The sequence below is a fragment of the Cibotium barometz genome, chromosome 7 (assembly GCF_041138505.1).
Source record: "Cibotium barometz isolate CiBa-2024 chromosome 7, ASM4113850v1, whole genome shotgun sequence".
NCBI lineage: Eukaryota > Viridiplantae > Streptophyta > Polypodiopsida > Cyatheales > Cibotiaceae > Cibotium > Cibotium barometz.
This window is the reverse complement of record NC_141052.1, coordinates 30,233,725-30,258,851: the sequence shown is the minus strand read 5'-3', so window position 1 is coordinate 30,258,851 and position 25,127 is coordinate 30,233,725. Positions and strand designations below refer to the sequence as shown.

Below are 25,127 nucleotides of genomic sequence, written 5' to 3'. Positions count from 1 at the left end.
CCAGGTACAGAGGCTGATTAGGAACTTTCTTTGGTTTGGGCGGGACGGTCAGCCAGCCCGGGCAAAGGTTGCTTGGGCAGTTATTACACTTCTGCTGGCCCAGGGAGGCTTGGGCATTATAGATTCAGTCGATCAGAGTAGAGCCTTATTGGGGAAGCTTATTGTACGGGGGCTGCTTCCAGGCGCTGAGCCTTGGAAAGAGCTTCTTTTGCAGCGACTACAGGCTTGGGCTCCCCCACCAGCAGGGGGCACTTGGGCACCAGAGATTCGATGGATCTTCATAGAGATGAGGAGGACAAGCCTCAGTAGAGGATGGGAGGACAGATTTGCCTTGAGCATCCTGAGAGCTTGGGAGCTGCTGAGACTGGGGCTCTCTCAGAGACCTCCTTCTTGTGTGGAGGAGCGGGCCAGACAGCCGCTCATCTGGAGCCCAGCGGTTCGCACAGAGCAGGGTCATATGCTGGGTTCTCGGCCTCGTCCAGCCTGGGGACCTTTGGCGGCGGCAGGCCCAGCACGTAACTTTGGAGACTGGCAGGCCTTCTGCAGTCTCCCAGAGGAGATCCAGGTGGAGAGGCTGAGTCACTTCAGAGGGGGGTTGATTATGAGGGATGACATTCAAGAGGCACTCACAGAGGAGTGGTTCACGCCTATCGAGCTTGTGGCCCCACAGTGGATGGGAGCCTTTACACAGTTGGAGATCCTGATTGCTGTCAGAGCTTGCACTGAGGATGGCAGATGCCTCTACTATGAGATTCAAGATGAGAGCAGACTTCAGAGAGTGGAGGTGGAGTCGCCTTTAGTTGCAGAGTGCACCTTTCAGAGGATACGGGTAGTGGCCGCCGCTTCTCGGAAGTGGCATATTGACCCAGACCCTGCAGATGTGCTCCCGGATTGGCGCATATGGGCATATGCAATGCGCCCCTTGGCCCAGTGGGACCTTGGTGAGTACGAGTGGCATGATCCTTATGCATCCCTTGAGGCCACCGAGATCACCTTTTTTCAGTATACTATTCGGTTGGGGCGGCATATTTTGACGGCGAGGAGGATGGTCTCTCCAGCTGCAGCGGGGCACTGGCGGCTACAGGGACTCTCACAGGAGTTCCTGGAGGATTTTTGGGCCCGGCTCTGGGCTAGTCGACAGGCCCGCAGGATCTCAACTTTCCAGTGGTGGCTGGTCGCCCACAAGGGATCAGCAGTTGGCACCTGGCTTGTCTACAACGGTCTTCTAGCGGCCTGCGTCCGGCCTGCGTCCGATGCGGCCACCCTTTGGAGACACAGAGACATTGCCTATGGGACTGCCCTCAGGCGCAGCAGATTTGGCTGCGGATGCTGCGTATTCTGGCTCCCCTCTCTCCAGAGGGTATGTATACGTGGGGTGCCGTTGCTTGGTCGACTTCGTCAGGGCCTGCTATGGGCTATGAGACGGAGCAGGACAGCCAAGCCATCAGATTCATTAGGGGCCAGCCTCGCCTTGTTCCTTCACCGGATTTCTCGTCCGCCAACTGGACACAGGGGAGGGATCTTCGATGGGAGCTCCTCAGCAGCCTCACCATCTGGTTCACCTGGAGGGCCCGGTGTTTTAGGGCCTTTGAGGGGAGACTGGAGCCACCAGCAGAGACTATTCGCGGGATTTGGCAGGAGTTGATCCACACCCTGCGAGGACAGTATGACCGCATCCGGGGCGACTCGGATGAGGCGATCTTGCGACGCCAGGCCTTTCACACCACCTGACGCACCGCCACTTTCTATACCCTACACGCAGGGTCCCCTCGTTGGCACTACAGGCCACCTGTTTGGCTTTTTCCCCCTCCTATTGTATGATATAGCCCCTCAGTTCTTTGTACTGATACTTGTACTTTTCAGCACCTAGGGAGAGTCTCCCTGGCTACCTTGCTTTGTTCTCTGCTCTGTTTTCTTGTGAGCGGGAGAGGATCTTTTGTAGCCCTACGGGCGTTTTTATATACTAATGAAAGGATCTTTTCTCGGAAAAAAAAAAAACACATCACGTGCTACAAATTCATCTGAGGTGAGGGTCCAAGAGCAGCAAACAAATCAACAAAATACTGTTGGACAACACCATCAAGCTACTGCTTATTGTCAATCCAAGTCCCATCATGCTGTTGCACCCTATGTAGGGAATGCATATGTCGGGAAGTGTGGAGGCTTTTGAAAAAAGCCTTAGAGGAGCAGCCCTTATCCTACAATGCTTTATGACGAGAACGGACTTGCATTTGTGGAGTTGACATTTATCATTGTGAGCCAAGGAATAATGTGCAGATTGAAGGCAGGATTGCTCTGTAGAGGAAAGGGCACATTTATTGGCTCAGATGTGTAAGCTGCTGTAGTTGAGACTTAGTATTGGCCACCTGAGTTCGTAAGCCTCCCACGTAGCATTTGCCATAGTCTTGGATAACATCCTGCATGCCCATAGAAAAACAATCCCCCATGCCCCGTCGGTGTCGACAGAAACATGCAAAACAAGGCGATCAATGAGTCCATGTACCATGAACTGGAAGCACTGATGCTTGAGATAACTATCATTAACTAGCAAGAGCCTCTTGCAAGGTAGCGGCACATCCTGCGGTGGGAGACCAAAATGCAATGTCATACAAAAACCGGGAAATGATCCGACAAGCGCATCAAGAAATCCAAGCTTATTGCGCAGGTAAAAGCATCAAACTGGACATACAACTTTTCCCAGTGCCTCGGCTAAGAACGGTAATGCAGGTCTGCAATACAAAGGCAAGTCCAACACCTCCACCCAAACCGGGCATTTGTGCCTGATAAGATTTTGATAGTCCTTGGTTGGCATCCAAGGAAAAACGTGCACCGACTGGCGACCATAAAACAAGGGACATTTCCCCAAAAGTATTTGCTTATACTATGGCTCAGTTAAAATAACCTCATAGAAACCACGGGCAGCTTTGTAACAGCCTGTAACAAAGCATCCTTTAAGCAAAGACTTAATCCACTGTGCAACATCTCCTACATCAGGCATGTGGCCTGGAAAGAATAGCACAACTGCTTTCTATGCCAAACTCATTACTGGAGCATACAAGACTTGTCCCGGGATAGAAACACGAAAAGCCGGCTCTAACACATCCCAAGCTTGCTGAATTTCAGAAAACCCTTCTTGCAAGGTTTCAACAAAAGGCTGTAATTCCGGATTCACGCAGTGAGCAAGCTCATCATCAACCCAAACCTTGCGACGCTTAAGGTAACCTCTTTGAAAAGTCTTCACAGGCTCCATGAAGAAAGCCCTTACCAGCACACACACACACACACACACACAGCTGTACACAAGCTGGCTGTACACACTTTTTTTTGTGAAACCACTGTTTATATTAAATACTAAACTGTACAGTCATAGTCACCCGAAGTGGGTGGAACTATGAGAAGGAAATAGAAAAACTGGGAAAATTCTTCAAACTGGAGAGAGCTCGTCAAGATCATAGCAATCTCAAAGAGATCGGAATAGGGCAGCATGGAAATAGGGGAAGGGAGGAACAACATCACCAAAAAAGTGCAGATGATTTCTGGTGGAGTAGATGGTCCAAAGAGCCCAGAAGCACACCCATATGAAGAAATCATCATACCCCAGTAAAGCCGGGGACAATCTGCCAAAAATCCAAAAAAGGCACCCAAAGCGGTGTCAAGGGAATCTATACAGCAGCAAGCAGCAGTGTTGTCAAATGTTGAAGAAATTCGCGGGAATGCAAGCAACTCCACAAGTGAGTTACAGTCTCGAGCATAAGGCTGGCTGTACACACACCCCCCCCCACACACACACAGGTCACGGAAGAGAAGAGGAGGGGCAGATTGGTGCGCACAAAGGGGACCCCCAGGAGGTCACGGGGAGGGCTGCTGCAGGCTTGTGGCGAGGGCGACGCAGAGCTAGAAGCCCTACAGGGGCAATCGCGGCAGCGGCAGGGAGTTCACACACACACACACTTTTTTTCTTAGTGGAATCATAATTATATTAGATTTACAAGATGACTATCCAAAGTAGATAGTCCCAAAGTACATCAACTGAAGATGTCAATATAAGACATATATACATCATGATCTATTTGGTCAACCTGCATACAATCGAAGAAAGATTGATGCATTCTTCGATTGCATGCACTGAGTACCGAAAAAAAAGAAAAAGCAAAAAAAACCGCATCACCGAAAACTGCATGGTTGCGAACTTTCCATAGTGTCCATAAAGCCCAGTAGCGCACCCATGAGAAGAAAAGAGAGAACTCTGGTCTGGGCAAATGAAGACCAAATAGCCAGAAAAACTTTCCAAATATCATATTTGGAAATCTAGCCCGCAGAAGCTGGATGAGAGGAAGAAAAAACTGACGAGAAGAAGGACAACTCCAAAAAATATGAATGACTGTCTCCCTGGAAGCAGAGCATCTATGGCAAGTGGATGAGGATATATGTCTGCGTGCCAGAAACTGTCCTGAGGGAATAACAGCCAAAAGAACGCGCCATAAAAAGAGCTGTTGTCGAAGAGGAAGCTTCGACTGCCAAAGAGATCGCAATCGTCTTTTCCACCACCAAGATGACCGATGCATATGCCAAAAGAGATTTGCCCGTTCAGAAACCCAAGGCAATGGCAACAAATGTTTATACAGACCAGCAACTGTAATATCAGATAGCCTCAAGGGATGGCATGAAGAATCAAAAGAGGAGATAGTCCAATGCTGCAGGCGATCTCGAATTTCCAACAGTGGAATCGGCAAAAAAGGCTAAAGCATCTGAATTATATCACGCCAAAGACGACGATAATGAGGTCCCAGGCCATAATGTGCAGCAGCCTGTGAAAAAGAAAGAGGGGAGCCATCAGGATGGATGACATCTCCCACAGAGGTAACACCCTTTGAGTGGAGAAAATATGAACGCCGGGGTTCTTGCACCGCCAGGGGAATTGAAAATGCTTTGGACCAGTGGATGCTCTCAACGCGGAGAGAGTTGCCTTGTAAGGAGCCGCGACCATTCCATTTTAAATTTGAAAGGACGAGCTTCCAATTAGCAAGTAAGCCAGAAATGAGAGGACAACCCTTAATTTTGCCAGTAATGTAACCAAGAATAAAATCCCAATGAGTAGGTTGCCAATGGCCAAAAGCGGAAGTCGTCAGATGAAGTAACAAATGATGGATCATCACTGTCCAAGGCTGAGTGCCTTCCAGAAATTGAAGCATCAGTTTACCTCTGTGGGCAAGAATATGCACCTGTAAATTAAGGATATTTAAGCCTCCATGCATTTTAGGGGTGCACAAACGATTTGCCGAAAGCAAACATACACTCTTTTTCCCCTGCTTCGACCTCCAGAATATCTCAAAGATGGTGGACATAAATAATTTCAGCTCCCCCTTAGAAAACCTGATGAGAGGAAGGTAGAACTGAATATAAGCAACCAAGATGGATTGGAGAATCCGTAAACGAACATGCAATGGCCATGTTGCAAGTTTTCAGTATTTCAACTTTTTCTTGAGCTTTGCCAAGACCCAATCTGTTTGTTGACGGTGAGTGACTGACCATCCCAAAGGATATCCCAAATGTCTAATCAAATGAGTGGAGTGAACTATTTCTCCTGGCCATAGCAAATTATGCCACTGTTTTGAATGCAGAGGCAACAATTTAGATTTCTGAAAATTGATTTCTAGGCCAGCCGCAAGGGCAAACAAAGAAAGAGCCTGCATCAAAGTAGAGAGATCCTGATGTGTGTTGCGAGGAAGAAAGAAAGAATCGTCAGCATATGCCTGAGCAACCAACTGACGTCTATTCTGAATGTCCAATCCATGAAGATTGCCAGTATCAACCAAATGATCTATATCAAGAAGCATGGGATGCGTCGCTATAGCATGGGATGCGTCGCTATAGCATACAAAAGAGCACTTAAAGGGCATCCCTGCCTAACTGAACGATGCAAAGTCCATGATTCTGAGAGATCTCCTGACAATATACAAGCCGCCTGGCTATCAACATAAAGCCAGTAAATGATATTCTGCATTTTTTCTCCAAATCCCAGAGCACGCATGGTTTCTTGAATAAACCCCCATTTAATAGTATCAAAAGCCTTAGCAATATCCACTTGCAATAATAAGACATCCTGCTGCGTGTATTTGGCATATTCAATGCCAATATAAGCATTTCACACACACACACACACACACAGAGGCGCCATGTTTCACTTTCAAATTTATGTAGTTTTCAGTGCTATGGCGCACGTGCACGCACATGTTTCACTTTCAAATTTATGTAGTTTTCAGTGCTATGTAACTCATTGCAAAGTGTGACTTGCAGATCTCTTGGAAGTTCCTTAAACGGTTTCTGCTCATAATGTTGATTCTCCTGGTATTAGCAGGATTTTGCTGGCTGTACAACATCCCCCCTCCCCACCCCAACACACACACACACACACACACAGGTCGCGGAAGAGTAGAGTAGGAGGAGCAGATCGGCTACCACCCTGTTTTCCTTCTCTCTCTCTCTCTCACACACACACACAAAACAAAACAAAAATCCCCCCCCCCCTTTGGCACAGGGGGAAGCTCGACCTCCCTCCTCAAGGGCCCAGCAGCCAGAGCCCCCCCGTTGGAGATCCTTTCACAGCTACTCCGACCCCATGGTGGAAACTCAGATCCTCTCCTGCCCCATCACAAGGTTCGTCCCAGCTTCAGCTCCACCCTTTTCATGGGGCTGGACTAGGCCTTCTTCCGCCGTCTTCCCAATGGACAGAGGAGAATTCTCAGAGGATCGGGCTTTCCTTTGGGTTTGCATCATATGTACACTCCTGTCCTGCCCATGCCAATGTCAAAGCAGTGGTTTTCTCCTTCCCCTTGAGGGGGGACGGTGCAGGATGAAGAGACCGTGACCCGAACCCTCCTGGACACCAGACTGTATACCACTCTAAGATGGTCCGCACAGATGCCATCAATTGCTTTCTGGGAGACTGCCAAAATAGAGCTCCTTAGTCTTCTTTAGGGCAGTGGAGTCCCTACCTCCTCGTCTATCTAGCAAGGTTGGTTGCCTGGCACACTAAAGTGGTGGTTCTCCTCTGGACAGTATGTCCGGAGTCCTCAATGCTCACAATGCAGCGCACACATGAATAGACAGACTAGATTGGAGTATAACATAAATGAGAATATTGGCAAGAGTGACAAGAATACTGGACAACACTTGTATTACTCCAAAACACTGTTACATGCCCTTCACTGTACCGTGCGCACCCAGCAGTGATCACAGTGAATAGGATGACACACAGGCTGGAATACTAAATAGACACGGACCTCTTAGATGAAGAAGGTCAATGTTTCCTAGTTTTTCAAACTAGCCAAGTGAGGCCAAGCCTTTCTCTGTTTGTAGGCTAACCCATGTCTACTGCTTTGTCTTTCTTGTTAGTAATAACCTTCTTGTTAATGTATTAGTGTTGAATGTTCCTGTACTGGTCTAGTGGCTACCTAATGCCTGCATTAGTTTCTCTTATAAATTTCTTGCATTCAGGTAATGGCACGGTCTTCTCCTACAGACAAGCATACCTTGGTAAAGAGGCTTTTAGAGATGGGGGATGTAGTTGCTGTCACTGGTGATGGCACCAACGATGCCCCAGCACTTCATGAGGTTCTTTTCTAAAACTTTAAATAGCATAAATTTCTTTTAAAAAAATATTTAATTTGGAAACGTGCTGTATGGGCACATTTTGTTTGAAATTATTGGTTATTGTTTACAGGCATCAATTGGTCTAGCTATGGGAATAGCTGGCACAGAAGTGGCAAAAGAAAGTGCAGACATCATTATATTGGATGATAACTTTGCTTCCATTGTAAAGGTATGATTGAAATTTGGATGGATTTTTGTATTGTGAATTTATAAATTGAACATTTCATTTCATAGAAAAGAGGAGCAATCCTTATTTCCCATGTCTAAGCTCCCTTGATTTCTCACCGTATACTCACCGTGCCTTTAAGAGAGCTGGGAAAATTGTGGACACTTGTAAAGACTTTGTATTGAAACCAAAATCTATACATAATAGCCATGTTCATCAAACTTTTATGTGGATAAAGTTATACTCATTGTAGCAAGTCATGCATTTAAAACAAAAGCCTTACCTCCCCTTACACCATGTCCCAGCTTCCATGGCCACACCTGCTACACCGATCCTTCTCTTGTGCTTGGCAACTAGATTTGGGAAGGCCTGACTCTAGTGGGATCCAAGGGAGTGCAGTTGACAGATTGCCCTTCTCACTCCGGTTATCCCTTCTTCCCCTACTTGTCTAATGTACCTTATAAGGAGAAGCAATAAGGAGAGTAAGGCACAAGAGAATCTGGTGAGATCTTGCAAAAGAAATTGTTATATTATGCTTGAGAACCTTCACAGTCTTGAGGGTTCTTTTTCAATATTTCATATCTTAGATCCAAATAATTGAATACTTGACATGTAAAGGTGTGTACACCAACTTAGTGGTCCAAATGTTTGGAAGACATTAGCTCTATAACTAATGCCTAGAAACATTAAAAACCTTTGTCATGTTGGTGTAGGTATTTGTCTCCCGCCGCTAGAGCAGTTGGTAGAGCTTCGAAGTCTCAAGGTGTTCACCTGGGTTTGAACTCACTGCCTAAGGCCAGGTGCAACATCCTAAGGGGGGGGGAATGATCCGCTCATGTGTGTGTGGGGGTGTGTAAAAATCTCTCCAAAATTCCGAGCACATTCCGTGAGTTTTAAGAGACATAGAAGCAGCTCACTTTGAAATTTGGCTAACGATGCATCAATAAGTGTGGGTGAATGCATTCGACAAATAAGGTGTCATACAACCCCTAGGACATGCAGGGCATGTTAATCCTGGACATGTGTATGGATCATGTGGGCAGGGCCCATTTGGAGTCCAAGGACATGGCAGGATGATCTGGGATCTTGAGCAGGGCCCACATTAAGATCTTTGGATGTTTTAGGTCTCATGAAGGGCCTATACGGAGATCCTAGGCAGGGCCCACTTTTGGAGTGATGATCTCGGGCAGGGCCCATGCGGAGATCATGCACTTGTATCTATACTAGCCATGTACACATGGAGTGTACAAGATGGCAGATGATATTCATGGAATACAAGAGAACTGAAGCTGATACTCCAAGTTTACATGTGCATATGTATCATGGATGCATGATTTGACTTTATTTTTCTGTGTGACATTGTTTTTATGCTTGGACTCATATTATTTAAAAAGCGGCCGGGCAACTTATAAATTGTTCACGTGGACTGAAACCAATTTAAAACATGTGGACAGCTATCATAAAGGGCGGCCATATGCATGGAGATGGGCACCTAGCTTTTTGGCATGAAAAGCAATTGTTTGCTTTTAAAAAGCTGTAAGACATGATAAAAAGAGCTTATGAGCTGCTTTGTACACACATCTAACCCCACCATCGCTCATCCTCATCATCAACGGAATCTTCATCAAGTGGGCGCACCCTTCTGCAGCCTGCCGTACACCTGTATGAACATTCGTACACCCTGGCGTACCTGCGAGCCAATCTTATCTTCCATACGCTGTACACAATTGTCGATTTGTTGCTTGCATGCCTGCCCATACCTCGCCATACATCTGTGCTGCTGGAGACTGTTGTACGCTTGTACTCCTCTGTGCAGGTCTGTCATACAATCATACCTACTACCGTTCAGTCACACCTGATGCAATACTGCCCTATCTGCTGCTGTGCCTCATGGCCTTGCTGCTGTACCTGCCACTGCTGCTGTAGAGAGCTTCCATACACCTGCAACCCCCTCTTCCAGGCCGGACAGCTGCCGAATCTCATGCCATAAACCTGCGCCTCCCTCAGCACCAGTCTGAACAGTAAGTGTTCTGGGTGACAAGAGTGCCATAAAAAGGGCTGCAGAATCTGATTCGCATCTGGTCGTACAGTTTCTTTCACATGTGTGGAATTTCTTTTGCGAGAATTTAAAGTTTTGGAGTTTCCCGTACAGGATACAGGTTGCTCAGCTGCAGAATCTCCTGTGTACACCTGCGCTTCCTTCAGCGCGAGTCCGAACACCAGTGTTCTGGGTGACAAGAGTGCCGTAAAGAGCTGCAGAATCTGATTCGCATCTGGTCGTACAGTTTCTTTCACATGTGTGGAATTTCCTTTTCAAGAATTTAAAGATTAAGGGTTGGCTGCACAGCATACAGGTTGGACAGCGGGTCAAAACTTCTTTCTGAGAATTACGGTGCTACTGCAGGGCAATCGGTGGTACAGGAAGGCTTCCTATAAGTGCTTGGGTTTGCTCTTGTAGGACAAGAGGATCCTGAGGCTTGCTTGCGTATACTCTTGTAGGAATTTCCTTTGCAAGAATTTTTTATGAAGACATTGAGTCCAGATCTATCCTCCATGGAGAAAAACAGGTATTTGGAATTATTGTCTAAGTTCCCTAATCTTTTTATCACCTCATACGAGGAAATAAGGGGATTCAAAGGTGAGGAATTGAAGATAGATTTGAAGGAGGGTGCAAAACCTGTAAGGCAAAAGCTTAGAAAGATGGGACATGAACAAATGCAGGTTTTGAAGGAAGAGGTAGACAAGCTTCTTAGAGCAGGTTTCATTACCCTAGTTGACACCGCTGATTGGGTAAACCCAGTAGTGGTAACTCCAAAGAAGGATGGGAAATGGAGGGTTTGTGTGGATTTTAAACCCTTGAATGCAGCTACCAAGAAAGATCCTTATCCACTACCCTTCCTTGACGAGATTCTCGACACAGTAGCTGGTTTTGAAAGGTATAGTGTCTGTGATGGTTTTTCTGGTTACTTTCGGTTGAATATAGCCCCTGAAGATCAAAAGAAAACCACTTTCATTACACCCTGGTGTTGCTTCTGCTACAAAGTTCTTCCTTTTGGACTCACCAATGGTCATGCTCATTACCAAAGGAGAGCTAATTGGGTACTATCTCCTTTCTTTGGTAAGTTTGTTAGAGACTTCATTGATGATTTTTGTATATATAGCTCCAGGCAAGATCATTGTGAAAAGTTGGCTCTAGCTTTTGAGCGTTATGATGAGTGTGGTGGACAGCTCAATGCCAAGAAATGCTTCCTTGCACAACCAAGAGTGAAGCTCTTAGGGCATGTGGTTTCAGAAAATGGCATCGAAGCTGATTCAGATAAAGTGAAGTCTCTCATCCTTCTACCTTCACCTACAGATATCGAACAGCTTGCCACATTCATCCAAAAGGTGAAGTATATGACCAGGTTCATTTCTCTTTCTTCACAATTGCTTTATCCTTTGCAACAAGCAGCTAAGCATGATCCATTGAATTGGACTATTGAATGTGAAAAAGTTTTTCAAAATGTCAAGGAAGTTTTGGGGGTTATGCCAACCATGCAGGCTCCTAATTTGGAACAGGTTTTCTATGTAAATCCATCTATTGGAGATGATGCTATTGGTGCCATGTTATTACAAAAGGGGAAGGGTTCTCATTTTATGCGCCTAGTTTATTGTGTTAGCAGGGTCAAAACTATGGCAGAAAAGAACATGTCAGAAGCAGAGCTTGTAATGGCAAGTGTGGTATATGCATGCAGACGGTTCCGTCATTATCTCCTACCTTGGCCATTTGTTTTCTTGATAAGCTACACATTTTTACCACAGCTTATCAATGGCAGCAATATGTCAAAGGCAGTGACGAAATATGGGTTGTGGAATTGCAGGAGTTTTCTTTTTCATTCCCTGTTGAGGAAAGCACCAGGGCTACCTTGGCAGATCTTTTGACCTACAAGGAGACTCCTCTCCTTATCAAAGAAGAGGTTGTGAAGAAGACGGTTGAGAATGTGGTAGAGATTGGGAATACACACCTTTTGTTTTTTGATGGCTCTTATAGGAAAAGTCATGATGTTGCTTCAGGAGGTCTTGTGTTATATGATCCACAAGGCAAGCTCCTTTTTAAGAAAGGCATGAAGGGGGATGCACATAGCAATAATGAGGCTGAGTATTCTACATTGGAGGCTGGATTGCACATATGGTGTATGCCGACTTTGTATTAAGGGTGATGCCCTGCTTCTTGTTAAACAGGTGCTTGGAATATGGAAGAGCAAGAACACTTCACTTCAAGAAATGTGTTTCAGAATTAGAGGCCCGCTTAAGAAATTTGAAGCATGGAGCATTCGCCATATAGATCGTAGCCAAAATGAAGAAGCACATAAAGCTGCTCAGAGTACGATCAATGAGGTTTTTGTAATCAAAGCTGATGTACCTCTGTATTGTGGAAGGGAGTGTTTGGAGAAAGAAGAGAAGTTTTTGTTAACCGGCAGAATACCCAAGGAAATTGAGAAGTCTAAAAAGTATGGTTTTGTGAGGAAAGCTAGCAGGTACACACTTATTGCTGATGTAATGTATATGTTGGGAGCAGATTTGATTTTAAGACGTGTACCATGGAAAGAAGAGTTGTATAAAATCCTTGAGGAGAATCATGAAGGATCTTGTGGTGGACATTTTGCATTCAAAATTACTTTGCATAAAATTTTGCAGGAAGGATATATATGGCCGAGTTTTCAAAAAGATGTACACCACTGGTGCAAATCATTCAGACAATGTCAGTCATTTGGAAACAGAATACTTAAAGCCAAGCTTCGGAAAACCATAATAGCTTATGATGTATTTGAAAAATGGGGAATTGATGTTGTGGATCCATTACCTATTACTAGTCGGGGAAAAAGCTATGTATTGACTGCAGTGGATTATCTTTCTAGGTGGGCAGAAGCTAAGGCAGTCAAGCAGATAGGTGCTAGGGATGTTGCAAAATTTGTGTATGAGGACATCTGTTGCAAATTTGGAGTACCTCTTGAGTTGCTTTCTGATGAAGGGCCTGGTTTCAGAGCAGAATTGATAGGTTACTTATGTGCCAAAATGAAAATTAGACATAACTACACCACTCCATACTATCCATAGTGTAATGGACTTAATGAAAGATTCAATGGTGAGCTTATGAAGATATTGTCAAAGGTGACCCAGCATCAAGGAAAAAATTGGGATCTGGAATTGCCTTGTGCTCTGTGGGCTTATAGAACATCTGTGAAAACAGGCACAGGATTTACACCCTTTCATTTGATCTATGGCAAGGAAGCTTTGTTGCCTATTGAGGTGGAATTACCAGTAATTAAAATGCTTGAAAAACTGATGATTGACCCAGAAGATGTATAGAAGGAAAGACTTTTGTATCTACAACAGGTCCAATTAGACAGATCTCTAGCTTTGGAACATTGTAAGAAAAATGCAAGAAATTGGCTAACCTTGATGGAACTGTGGATACATCCAGGGTAAATGGCCTGCGCTTAAAGAAATATTATGCGAGATTGATGACCATTGCTAAGGATGACATGTATGAAATTGAGGCTGAGACAGGTCAATGTAAGAAAAATGGTGACATGAGTCTCAATTTACTTTTCTCTGCTAGTCATAAATGATCTAGCAGACTTAGGGGTTGGGCAAAATATGTTAGGAGTTTTTTGAGTGTGGTTTTCTGACATATGTACATATAGATGCATGTTCATATAGCACAAGGATGCCCATCATGAGGTTAATATGACCATCTGAAGTTTGATAATATGGAACATGCTGATGCCTAATGCAGGGCTTTCGATGGGTTGTCTCAACATGATGTAGTGTCGTGAAATGTGCTGATCTCATCAATGCAATGTCATTGGAAAGTGTCAAGTTACTACATGTTGATGCATATATGCTGGTTGGTCGATCTTTGGTGATAAATTTAACAGAAAGCGAAGGATTGTGCCATAATCCTTGATTTGATACGGGGGAAGGATCCAAATGACATTTCTTCAAAGAACATCCATTCGAAGGATCCATTTTTCTATCGACATTACAAGCTGACAATAGGATACCTTGAAGATGGAGATAAGGAGGTGGTGCAACTGCCGACATCCAGGGGTGTGAAATAGATTAGATAATTTTATGAAGCATAAGGTCTATGACCTTTGGAGGATGGCCACGCAAGGAATGCATATGTGGCGGATTTTGAAGCATTAAACGAAGGGAAAATTCAATTCAAAGATGGCGGGCATGATGGTTGCCAAACGAGGAGCAAGGATTCGGGACTTGCTTGATATCGCCAAGAGACATTTTCAAAGCTCTAATAGTATAAAGGGAAGGCGTGGCTAGCGATGAAGAGGGGTTTTTTTTCTTGGTTGAGGTTGCCGCAGCTGGTAGTAGAGAGAGAGAGGGTGTCTTGTTGCATTTACTGCCGCAGCTAAGAGCAATGTTTTTTTTTTAGTTGGGTAGTCGCCTCTGGGCACTGTAGAGAATTTTTATCCTTTTCATCGGGTTGCCGCCTTAGAATGCAGAATGGCAAGCTCAGTAGCCATCGGTGCAGAGCTGGCAAAGCTCATGTTGGTGTTTTTCCTCTTTGCCGTTGGTGTCTGATGCTGACGACGCCAGAGAGTGGGTGTGTAGCTGTGTTTGGGTTTGGCACAGAGAGGGAGAGTGTCATGTTGCACTTACTGCCGTAGCAGAGAGTGATGTTTCTTCTTGAGGGTGCCGCCTCTGAGCACAGAAAGAAGGTGAATCCAAGCTTAGAAGTGGATACACAAAAACAGAGAAAGCACAGGCTAAGGATCGAGCCTAGAAGAATGCTTTTGAAGGTCATGAAGGTATCTTTGTCTCAAATGATGGTAACGCTAAGCATCAACGAGGTAACCCGTTTTGATATTGATATATAGAGATGAGCCTATGTCTAGTTCACAATTAAACATCTCCACCTAATGATAGTATGAATTATCCTTGTCCCTCCATTGAGTTGGTGATGTCAAGATCATACCAGAGCTATGAAGGGTTGCCGGCATGTATTGAAGACATATATCTCTTGTTTCTATTTTCCCTTGTGCAGGTCTGATGAATATTGTCCCTTGGGTGTATATTGCATCATCCTATCTCATTTTGTAAAGATATATAGCATGGGCATGAGGGTATTGTGTGAAGATCTTGCATGATGAAAATGATGATGAGTTCTTCTTTCAAAAACCGTGTGTATTCAGTGCCGAATGAGGAACAAAGAACATACTTGGGTGTTAAGAGTTTATGCTATGATAGTAATGGATGTTGCTAAGAGAGGATCGTGATGCTTTCCTCAAGTGTTGGTGCTTGGAAACTGTGGGTTGTTGATTATTGCTGGTTTTCGGGTCCCTTGCCCTTTCACTAATTTCAATATGCTAGAAATTACACTTTTCTCATTTAAATATTTGAATTCCAATATGGTGGGAATTCCTCTTTCATCATTTAAATTTATCTATGCAAAAAGATAATATTAACTAAAATCTTTCTTTAATTTTTAATTAAAATATACATTATTTTAGCATCTCAATTTTTCTCTTACTTCATTGGAATACATGGATTTCCTTTGTCATGGGGATTACTCTTTTAACATAAAAATGAATTACTAGAAATTTCTCTTTTTTCTAATTCACTATTTATGCATAAACATAAAAAATTAATTTTTCCATGATTTTAATTAAAATCATTCAATTAATCTAGGATGATTAATCCTAGAATATGGTAGGAAGTCCTCTTTTCATATTATGAATGAAAATGATCTATGTGTTAATTTTTAAGAAATTTTGCCATAGCTTCGCTACTACTATTACTGATAATTCTCAATAATTTTGAAAACATAAAGTTTAGTAATATCATATGATAGAATAACCATTAATTGGATCAATATACAATTATGGACTTGATTCCTAATTTTTCCATGAATTAAATAGCATAAAAGCATTAAAAATCCACTTATTTGGCCTCGATTTGACAAGCATAGAAATTACTTTTAGATTAGAGAACTGCTTCATGAGAAGCTTCATTGGAATATCGAATAGGTTATAGGAATGACCATTCTTTGGGGAAGAAGGAAACGTGCTTTAAAAAGGTGGTGCTCCTAATGATTTTAGTAGATTTTGATGCTCAAGTATGTTGATGGATCAGTATATGCTAGGTAGGTTGGAAGGGTTTAAAGCACAATACTTTTTTGAGATCAAAGAGGCAGAGGAGCTATAGAGAGGCATTGAGAGCCCTACCACAAATTTCTGTCACCGTGATCTTGTATTTGGAAGCAGATTCCTTTCAGAATAAAATCCTTTAAAAAGGGAAGAAAGGGGGGGGGGGGGGGGCGGGGTGTTTGTGGGGGGGCGGTAGGTCAGCCCACACTTCTTCTCCCTAGTGGTGTATTGCGTTTATCTCTTTTTGTGGTTGTGTCGTGAGTGCTGTTAAATCTTGTTTAAGGTAAATTGGATTCCGAATCATGCGCTTGCCTGTTACTTAGGGGAACCTATCTCCTAGAAGCTTCATGTGTTCTTGTGCAGGAACAGATACCTAGAGGTATCTTTGTGGTAATAGAAGGCCATCAATAGAAGATGGAAAGGGTATTAGCAGGAGAATCAGCCTTAGGGCACAAGGGACTGTGGTAAAGGTAGGAATGCATTGGCTACGCTGGTGGGGCCCATGTTTTTAAAATTTTGGCAAGCTTTGTGTACACTCCCAAGGCATTAATTTTATTCAGGTTGGACTTCTATACTTGTTTCTATATGCTATTGATTTTGCATATTTAAAACACAACAAAAGATGGTGCTTGTGTAGGTTGTTAGGTGGGGAAGGTCTGTGTATTCCAACATCCAAAAGTTCATCCAATTCCAGTGTACAGTAAATGGAGTTGCTCTTGGTTTGAATTTCATTGCTGCTCTTGCAAACGGTGAAGCTCCGCTGACAGCTGTACAGGTTGGCTCTGAGCTAGATGGTTGTGAAATAAATTGTAAAGATAAAATCTTTTAGATCTTACATTGATACTACTTGAATCTGTTATATGTTTCTCTTCAAAAGGCATATGTGGTAATATTGGCACAGCTTAAATACATTCATTTACTGCCTGCAGCTTCTGTGGGTAAATCTTATAATGGACACCATGGGAGCACTTGCCTTAGCAACTGAACCTCCAAATGAAATTTTGATGCACAGGAACCCGGTGGGCAAGCGGTATGACGTCCTTTGGATTAAAAACTCTACAGTCCAGTAAAACTGAAAAGTCCTTGAATTTTAGATCGAAAAAGGCCGCAAAGCATTACTGCATTACAAGGTTGTACAGAAGAAAATCAAAACACAGAGAACCTTGCTTAGTTTTAGGGGACTTGCTGTGTTCCATGTCCTTTGGGATCTTGAAACCCAAATAGGTTCACTAGAAAATTCTTGTGTGCTCCGTGATACAATTACACATACTTTTTCATAGCAGAGAAAGCATGTAGTTCGGCATGTTATTCCTGCTTCAAGGTTTGTTTGACTTTGAATTGATCACCAAGCCAGGTAAAGTTCATGTCCTTGCTGATCACTTATCTCGAATCCTTGAACACATGCAAAGAGATATAGGTGGCTGGTGCAGAGGTAGAAAAAAGCTTCGTGGCCAAAGCGGATTGGAGAGAGGGTGCGGTGCTCAAGGGGGATCACGAAAGAGGAAGTAATAATGGAAGCGGGCATAAAGGTGGTGAATGTGAGAGGTTTGGTTGAAGAGGGGTTACCTATGAGGAGGTTAGTGATATGACTGCTTAACTAAGTAAGAGGAAGCCCAGCGTGGAGCATAGAAGAGCGAACACCAAAGAGCGGATGGTTGTGCAGGGCTGATGATGACAGAGAACTCTGCAGCTAAGATACGGAAGTGGAGACGGTCCAAAAAAAAAAAGGAAAGATGCAGAGGGAGGAGCAGTTGTCAGTGTTTGGGGGTATCACAACAGGCAAAGAAGAAGGTTGGTGAAAACCAGGGTAGAGGAGGGCCATGACGGAGAGGATCGCTCTTGGAGATGGATGAGAAAGCTATTTATGATTGGAGCTTGGAGAGGGAGCGATCTGACAAGGGTTTGACAACTGGGAGGACAGGTGGTAGTCTGGGTGGTGGATCATCTTCAGTGAATTCCGAGGAAGAAGCAAAAGTGGAGGGCATAGTTGCAAAAAAACGCGTTTCAAACTTTAGGCTACTCGTTTGAAACGTGCAAACGTTTCAAACGTTTGAAACGCGTTTTTTTGCTGGGCCAATTTTTTTTTATGATAGAAAACGTACGATGCAGTATCTCCTGGCATTTCAGTTTTGAAAGTGACGCTTGAAAGAGACGTTTCCAGCCTTTGAAGTCTTCCAGGTTTGCTTGCACCCCTACCTACGCACCAGTCCTTCTCCCCCGGCCCCTACGCACCGTAGGTAACAGGTTTGTACTAACCCTAAATCCTGATTTTTTCTGATTTTGGACCAAATTTCAGATTTGAAATTTGGGCATTTTTTGCCAGGTTGCCTACATTGGTGCATGCACACCTTGCCTACGCACCAAGCCTACTCCTCCGGCCCCTACGCACCCTGCTTCTCAGGTTTTTAATAACCCTAAATGCTGATTTTTTCTGATTTTGGACCAAATTTCAGATTTGAAATTTGGGCATTTCTTGCCAGGTTGCCCAAATTTCTTCATTCATTCATCATGCCTCGGGCTAAGGATGCCATGTGGAACCACGTAACTCCTGTGAGCAGATATGGGGGTTCAGGCACAGAAAGGTGGAAATGCAATTTTTGTGCCAAAGTGTCAGGTGGGTCTATTATTAGGGTAAAGGCCCATTTTACAGGAGTAAGAGGGGAAGGCATTGGCCCTTGCAGTCAAGTACCAAGAGAGGTTGTAGCGTCTCTTCAGCAATGGAAGAGAGAACATGAAGCAGCAAAGGGAATTCAGCCTATTGATGATGATGTACAGGATACAGATTCTGTAGGTGATGTGTCCAAAAGAGCTAGGACAGAGGATGATTTGCAGAGTCAAGCAGGTGGGTCTAGCTCCATTCCTGTAGCCCACAGATCTTCATTGCCCACCGTGCCTTCTCTAAAGAGGGCAGGCATTAAAGCAGGTCTTTCGGTACAGACATCTGTATTTCAGATTTCAGATTTATCATTTGACACTATTCACTAGTGCTTAGTATGTTGCTTAGTATGTTGTAACTTGTAAGTTGTAACTTGTAACTTCAAACTGGTTATGCTATTAATAATTATATGGGTTTTTGCCATCTATGATCTAATTCCTGATTCCTGAAGACTGCCATGTATCATGTATGATGTATCATGATTCATGTTACATGTATGATCATTGTATGATGTAAATTGTAATCATGTATGATGTATTAAGAATCAGGATTCAGTATGAAATTTGAATCATGGATTCATCATTCATGATGTATCATGATTCATGTATATGAAAGTTGAATGTAGATTTTAGCATTAAACTGTACCAAACATAAATTTATGGACACCCCCCTAAAAAAAACCTGGAAAAAACACCTGAAAAAAAATTTGAAAAAAACTTTTAAAAAACTTTTGGAAATTTGTTTGAAACGTTTTTGAAACGTTTCAAACACGTTTCAAAAACGCGTTTCAAAAAACGTGTGGCAACTATGGTGGAGGGCATAGTGGAGGTAGGCCCAGAGGAAACTGTAGTGGCCAGTGGGAATGGGAGGAGGACATAGGGAAGCCAGGCCCAAAGGAAACTGTAGTGACCATGGGAATGTCCTGCAAGTGGCCACCAAAGGTAGTGCGTCTGTGGGCAGTGGCAGCATGGAGGGAGGCAGGGGAGGAGTGGCTATCAAGGGAAACCGAAGATGAAGAAGGGCAAGGGTGGGAGCTTGAATGGAGGGGGAGGTGGGTGTGGAAGCCATGTTGGTATTGCAGGATAATTGGCATGGGGAGCCGAAGCTGTTGGGAAAAATTTGTTGATGAGACGAGGGAGTGCTGATGGTGATGAACAATGTCGGCAACACGGTGGCAGTGATTCGAGACAGGGCTGCTGGTGATGGACGAGGAAGCGCACACGTGGTTATGCGATGGGGATTCAGCCGAGAGCTGTACGATGGAATGGGTGGCCAGCGAGACGTTTATGGTGACAGTATCCACCCGATGGAGGCTGATTGGTGGGCTGTGTGCCATAGTGTAAGGCGTTTATGTTGATGGTATCCACCCAATGGAGGCTGATTGGTGGCTGTGTGCCATGGTGTAAGGCGACACTGACCACAAGGCAAGGTGTGTTGCTGAGATTGATGATGAGGACGATGAACACACCTCAGCCCGTGATTTAGGCAACGGTGATGTAGTGAGAACTTAGAAGGGGGGTCAATGATGAATTCATAGATGGGGATGTGGAACGCGAAGGTGATGGACACAATGAAGAACGTAATTGGCGTGGCAATGATGATGAACATGTAATAGGAGGCGGAAATGCTGGTGCAAGAGTATGGCAATGCCAGAAGTGCCCACATGTGGTGTGGTGGGAGAAAGCAAACGTGTTTGGCAGCTGTTGGAGCAGGCACTTGTTAAGCTGATTTTGGAGGGTGCTTTTTGTTAAAGAGAGAGAGTAGGGTTGCTGAGGAGAGAGAGGGAAGTCGGCACTTTTTGTAAAAGAGAGAGGATAGTTGACAAGGAGAGAGAGGGAGGTTTTTTGTCGAAGAGAGAGAGGATAGTTGCCAAGGAGAGAGGGAGGGTGGCACTTTTTGTCAAAGAGAGAGACTGGATGTTCTGAGGAGAGGAGCACTTTTTGTCGAAAAGAGAGGAAAATCAGGGTACCGACGTCAGGTAAAGAGGCAAACAATGTCTTCTATTGCGGCCGTCTGCTTGCAAGGAATGAGTATGCTAAACTTATTGAACCGATCAATGATGGTCATACATTGTGTATTCTCGGTTCCGATAGAAGAGGGCCTACAAAGTTCTTGAAAAGGCCCGTCAAGAACAGGCAAAAGCCAAAGCAACCTAGCCTGATTCAAGGGGAAACCTTAACTTTTGAAAACTCTAGCATGCTTGGACATATTGGTAGACCTCCCTTCTCTTTTTTGGCTAGTAAAAATCTCATGATTCTAAGCCAAGGTCAAAGCCCAAGCATAAGATTGAGGCTGAAAATTTGTATGTTAAGCCTAGTGTTGGTATTAAACCCCCTGAGGAATTGCTTCAACGTTTCTTCCTTGGATTTCCCCAATTGTTGTGCCATGGTGATGACTTTGTTGGAGTATGTCAGCACGAGTGACCTACTTTGGGAGACTCAGTAAACTCGTCCTCTAGATTACTGGGTGGGAAGAATCTGGTTTTGAGGTTAGACACAAAGGAGCCCCATACATAATTCAATGCCCCTATGGACGGATCTACATGAAGACTCGACCAAGGTTGCCACAAGGTAACAGCCTCCCTAGTGAGATGTGGTGCCACCAAGTGGACTCTGTCTTGTGTATCTGTAATCTTAACCAATGGAAAATATGCAACAAGCTCATGACTAAATTGTGTAACTACAAAATTATCACACTTACTATCATACTAAAGTTCAGTTGATCACTAATGACAGTGGTGGACGGGATGGCGGAGGAATTGGGAGAAGGTGCTATTTGGGGAAGTGTCACTATCAGACTGGCTTGTAAAGTTGCCAATGTCTGCTGATGCTGGAGTTGCATGGCTTCCCGATCTAGCTTGTGTTCTTCAACCTTGCGTTTTCTCTTTAGGCTATTCTGCCTCTTTTTCCTATTGGAGTTGTAGCTTTAGCAATCTGTTTTACTCCATTAGCTCTTGGATTTCTGCCTCTTTTGCTTGTTGAAGTTGTAGCTTTAGCAATCTATTTTGCTCCATCAACTCTTGGATTAAATCTTTTTTGCTTTGCGGAAGCGTTTATTTTCTTCTTTGGTGGTATCTTTTTTGCTGCTTTCTTCTTCAGTGGTGTCTTCTTTGAAGCTTTCTTCTTCTTCTCCTGACATGGTGGATGGTTGTTTTGTTTTCCCCAACCTCAATTTTGCCATTCACCTCAAACGTTTCCGTTCCTATTTCTCGTTTCTGGTGACTATGGGTGGAGTGCGCTGCGGCAAGTACATTCGGTGTCGAGATTGGGGGAGGAGGTGGGTGAGTTGGCGAGAGAGGGTGGAGGGGCGAAGAGGCCAGGGAGGGGTGCTGCTGCGAGAGATCTATCGAGGAGGAAAGCTGAGTGGAGGGGCCCGCCAGGGTCTCAAAGAGGCCGGCCGGCCTCTCAAAACACTAGGGGTCGGGGGGGATCTCGACGTAGATCGGCTGCCATACTGGTGGGGCCAGAGGGGCTCACTTCGAGACTAGAGAGGGCGTGTCACCAATGGGAAAATGCTGAAATAAATGCTCGCAACGGTTCTCTGACAGAACCGAATCCTTCTGAGATCTGCCAACCTGCCGTGCACAGCAGCACCACTCGGCTCTACTGGTCGTCCGGCGGCCCAAGCGCAGTCCAACCGTCTGCCACTTTGTCGTCTGCTGGGCCACCCGAAGTTGGGGCCTGGTGCTCTGCTACGTGAGGGCCTGCCTCTCTCTCTATCCCCTGGTGAGGGTCAGCACAAAAACCGGGGGGAGGAACCACCGGAGGCAGTTTCCTGGACTACCACCGAGGGCAAGCTCTAGCTAAATGACCCATCTGTCTACAAATGAAGTATTGGCCTAGAAGGTTAGAATACTCCATGTGCTATTGTATGGGATCGCCCTGGAGGCTAGGAATAGATATACAATGCGGTACAGACTCCAACGAGGCCACACGGATGTGGAGGGATGGAATCCCAGCTGCCCTCACGAGGGCCGAGGCAGCGGTGGTGGGGGGGACTCCATCATTCTCCCGATGGCACCACGAATCACCAAGAGAAGAGCAAGGTACTCCTTTCGTAAGGCCTGGGAAGCAAACTGTCACTAGGAACCCCGAAACTCCAGCCAATGGGTCCGACGCTGGATCGAAGCCATGCTGCCACCGTGCAAAGAAGGCATGCATCGTACGCAGTGCAAGGAGACTCAGCTGCATGACTCGGTCTGACGCCGATGGCAAGTCGAACTCCACCTAGTAGTATCCGCGCCCCAGAGGGTGAATATCGGTGATCTTTGTAGGTTCGTCAATGAGGCTGGCCTGAAAAAGATCCCTAAGCTGTCTACACGAAGGGCGGCTACCAGCAATTTTGCATACCAGGGTGGAAGCCTCAAGTGAGGCAACACTCATGGTAAGAACCTGTAGATCCGCTTCGGAGAAGGAAATGCAAGCAATGACACCTTTAGTCGGGGATGACGGAGTGGTTGCCATGGAGTCCTTCCGAGGGTGAAGACCAAAATAGGCCGAAGCTTGAGAAATTAAAGTTGAAAACCCCAGAAGCCAGGAAGCACCAACCTGCACGAGAGGGGAGAGAGGAGAGGGGCAAGGAAACGAAGAGGAGGATGGAAAGAAAAAAAAAAGAAGGGGGGGGGCGGGGGTGGCGGCGGCTCAGAGAAAAAAAAGGGGGGAGGCAGGAGACGCGGAGGAGGGGGGGGGGTGCGTCCAAAAAAAGGAAGAAGAGGGGGGAGGGGGGAGGCACTGAGCAGCATAGAGAGGGAAGGGGGGGTGGGCAGCAAAAGAGGGGGGCAGATCGAGAAGGGGGGCGGGGGGGGAGGCGGCACCAATGCGACTGGGGGGCGGGGGGGGGGGGTGGGGGGCGTAGGCGACGCCACGCAAGGGGGCGGGAGCACGGATGCTTGCACACGCTGTTTTTTTTCTCTCACTATTTTCTACACATCTACTTCAGTTTTGTGCGTTATATTCGTTGTGAAAGATTTCTGAATTCTGAGCCTTGAAGTTACCAATTCGACCACGCAGCTTTCGCATGTTACATTGGTATCAGAGCCTTCTTCAAGTGTGAAGATTCAGCTAGAAAACCAGAAAAAAAGAGAGAGAAAAAATTCTCGCTTGTGTGGTTGGTTTCTAGACTCCAGTGGACCACCCTTTTCTGTGTGACTCCTGTCCCTCAAAGGACGGTTAGTTTTCAGCCTCCGGAAGTCTCCCACCCACAGAGAGAACGACAAACTTCGGAACAAAGTGCACCAGGCAGTCCCTCTAGGGCAGCAAGCATGAGCGTACAAGAGATGTTCCAGTAGATGATGCGAGCAACCACAGAACAGGGTACCAAATTGGAAGAGCAAAAGGCATAGATCTTGGCCCTGAAAGAGCGCACCCGTTCTCTAGCACCTCTTTTTCCGTCTCCTCCCCCCTTTCCTTCCATTTCCTAGATTCCAAATCCGCTACAACATGACCCTTTTGCAGGGGTGCAACTGCAGCCGAGTTCGATGCTCGAGTTGCAGATGCGAGCAATGGAGATTCAACAGATGGAAGACCATGTAGCAGTATTCCGTGCTGCTGCACAAGAAGATGCCAGGTTACACGAGGAACACGAAAGATACCTTGTAGCTTTGGATGCAAGAATGACACAAACGGCTTCCTCGAGTCATTTTCCCGTGAAAATGAACTTCAGTAAGTATAATGGTAAACTCAACCCCACAACTCTTGTTGGGATTAGGGTTGCAGGAAAGCACACAAAGCTTGGAGAAGAAGAAGCAAGAAAACACACAACACAAAGTGTATTAGATTGTGTCAATGTACAAAAGATAAGTTAGCCCTAGAAGGATGGGCGTATATACAAGCCGGGAGAAAAAACCCCCTAAAGAGGGAAAAAGTGTCCCGGCGGTCCTAAGTGTGTTCACACACATCAGTGCCTATATATATATGGCAACAAATCTCCCCTGGGAGTGATGGTGTAAACGAGAGCTGGCACTCATGTATAGGGGAGTGCCATGCCCGAAGTAGATCAGTCCACAAAGGGGAGCAAGCCCAAAGCTTTGCAGAAAGCTTCAAACTTCTCACGAGGAAGCGCCTTTGTGAAAAGATCGGCGAGGTTGTCCTGTGTTGGCACATAGGCCAAGCTGATCTCTCCTGCTGAGAGTCTCTCCCCCCTGACATAGTGATAATGCACCTCAATGTGCTTTGTGCGAGCATGAAAAACTGGGTTTCTCGCAACTGCCAATGCGCTCTGACTGTCAGTGAAGATAGAGGTGGCAAACTCCTGTCCAACACCCAAGTCAGCCCCCATAAGCCGTCTGAGCCACACACACTCAACCGTAGCTGTGAAAGCTGCCCTGTACTCAGCTTCACAACTAGAAGTGGCCACAGTAGGTTGCTTCTTGCTCAACCAAGATATGCATGAGCTACCGAGCATGAAACAAAAACCACTTGTGGACACTCTTGTGTCATAGCAACCAGCCCAATCTGAGTCCGAAAAAGCATGTAAATCTGGCGGCAACGATCCCCCCTTGGGA

The 25,127-nt window shown here is 45.3% G+C and overlaps 1 protein-coding gene across 5 annotated transcripts in view; it reads left to right on the top strand.

The window, feature by feature from the left end:
* The window catches only part of LOC147636880 (calcium-transporting ATPase 8, plasma membrane-type-like), a 339,374-nt gene that overhangs the window by 274,597 nt on the left and 39,650 nt on the right, over nucleotides 1–25,127 (top strand). For 4 of the 5 annotated variants that reach the window (XR_015266282.1, XR_015266281.1, XM_086800460.1 and 1 more), the window contains exons 15-18: nucleotides 7,498–7,614; nucleotides 7,724–7,822; nucleotides 16,607–16,744; nucleotides 16,899–16,999. Coding sequence is in view for 3 of the 5 variants with exons in the window: in XM_086800460.1 (XP_086656586.1) it covers nucleotides 7,498–7,614; nucleotides 7,724–7,822; nucleotides 16,607–16,744; nucleotides 16,899–16,999 (455 nt within the window). In the remaining 2 variants the exon portion in view is untranslated. The remainder of the gene's footprint in view (nucleotides 1–7,497; nucleotides 7,615–7,723; nucleotides 7,823–16,606; nucleotides 16,745–16,898; nucleotides 17,000–25,127) is intronic. The other variant, XM_086800462.1, reaches the window with a different exon arrangement.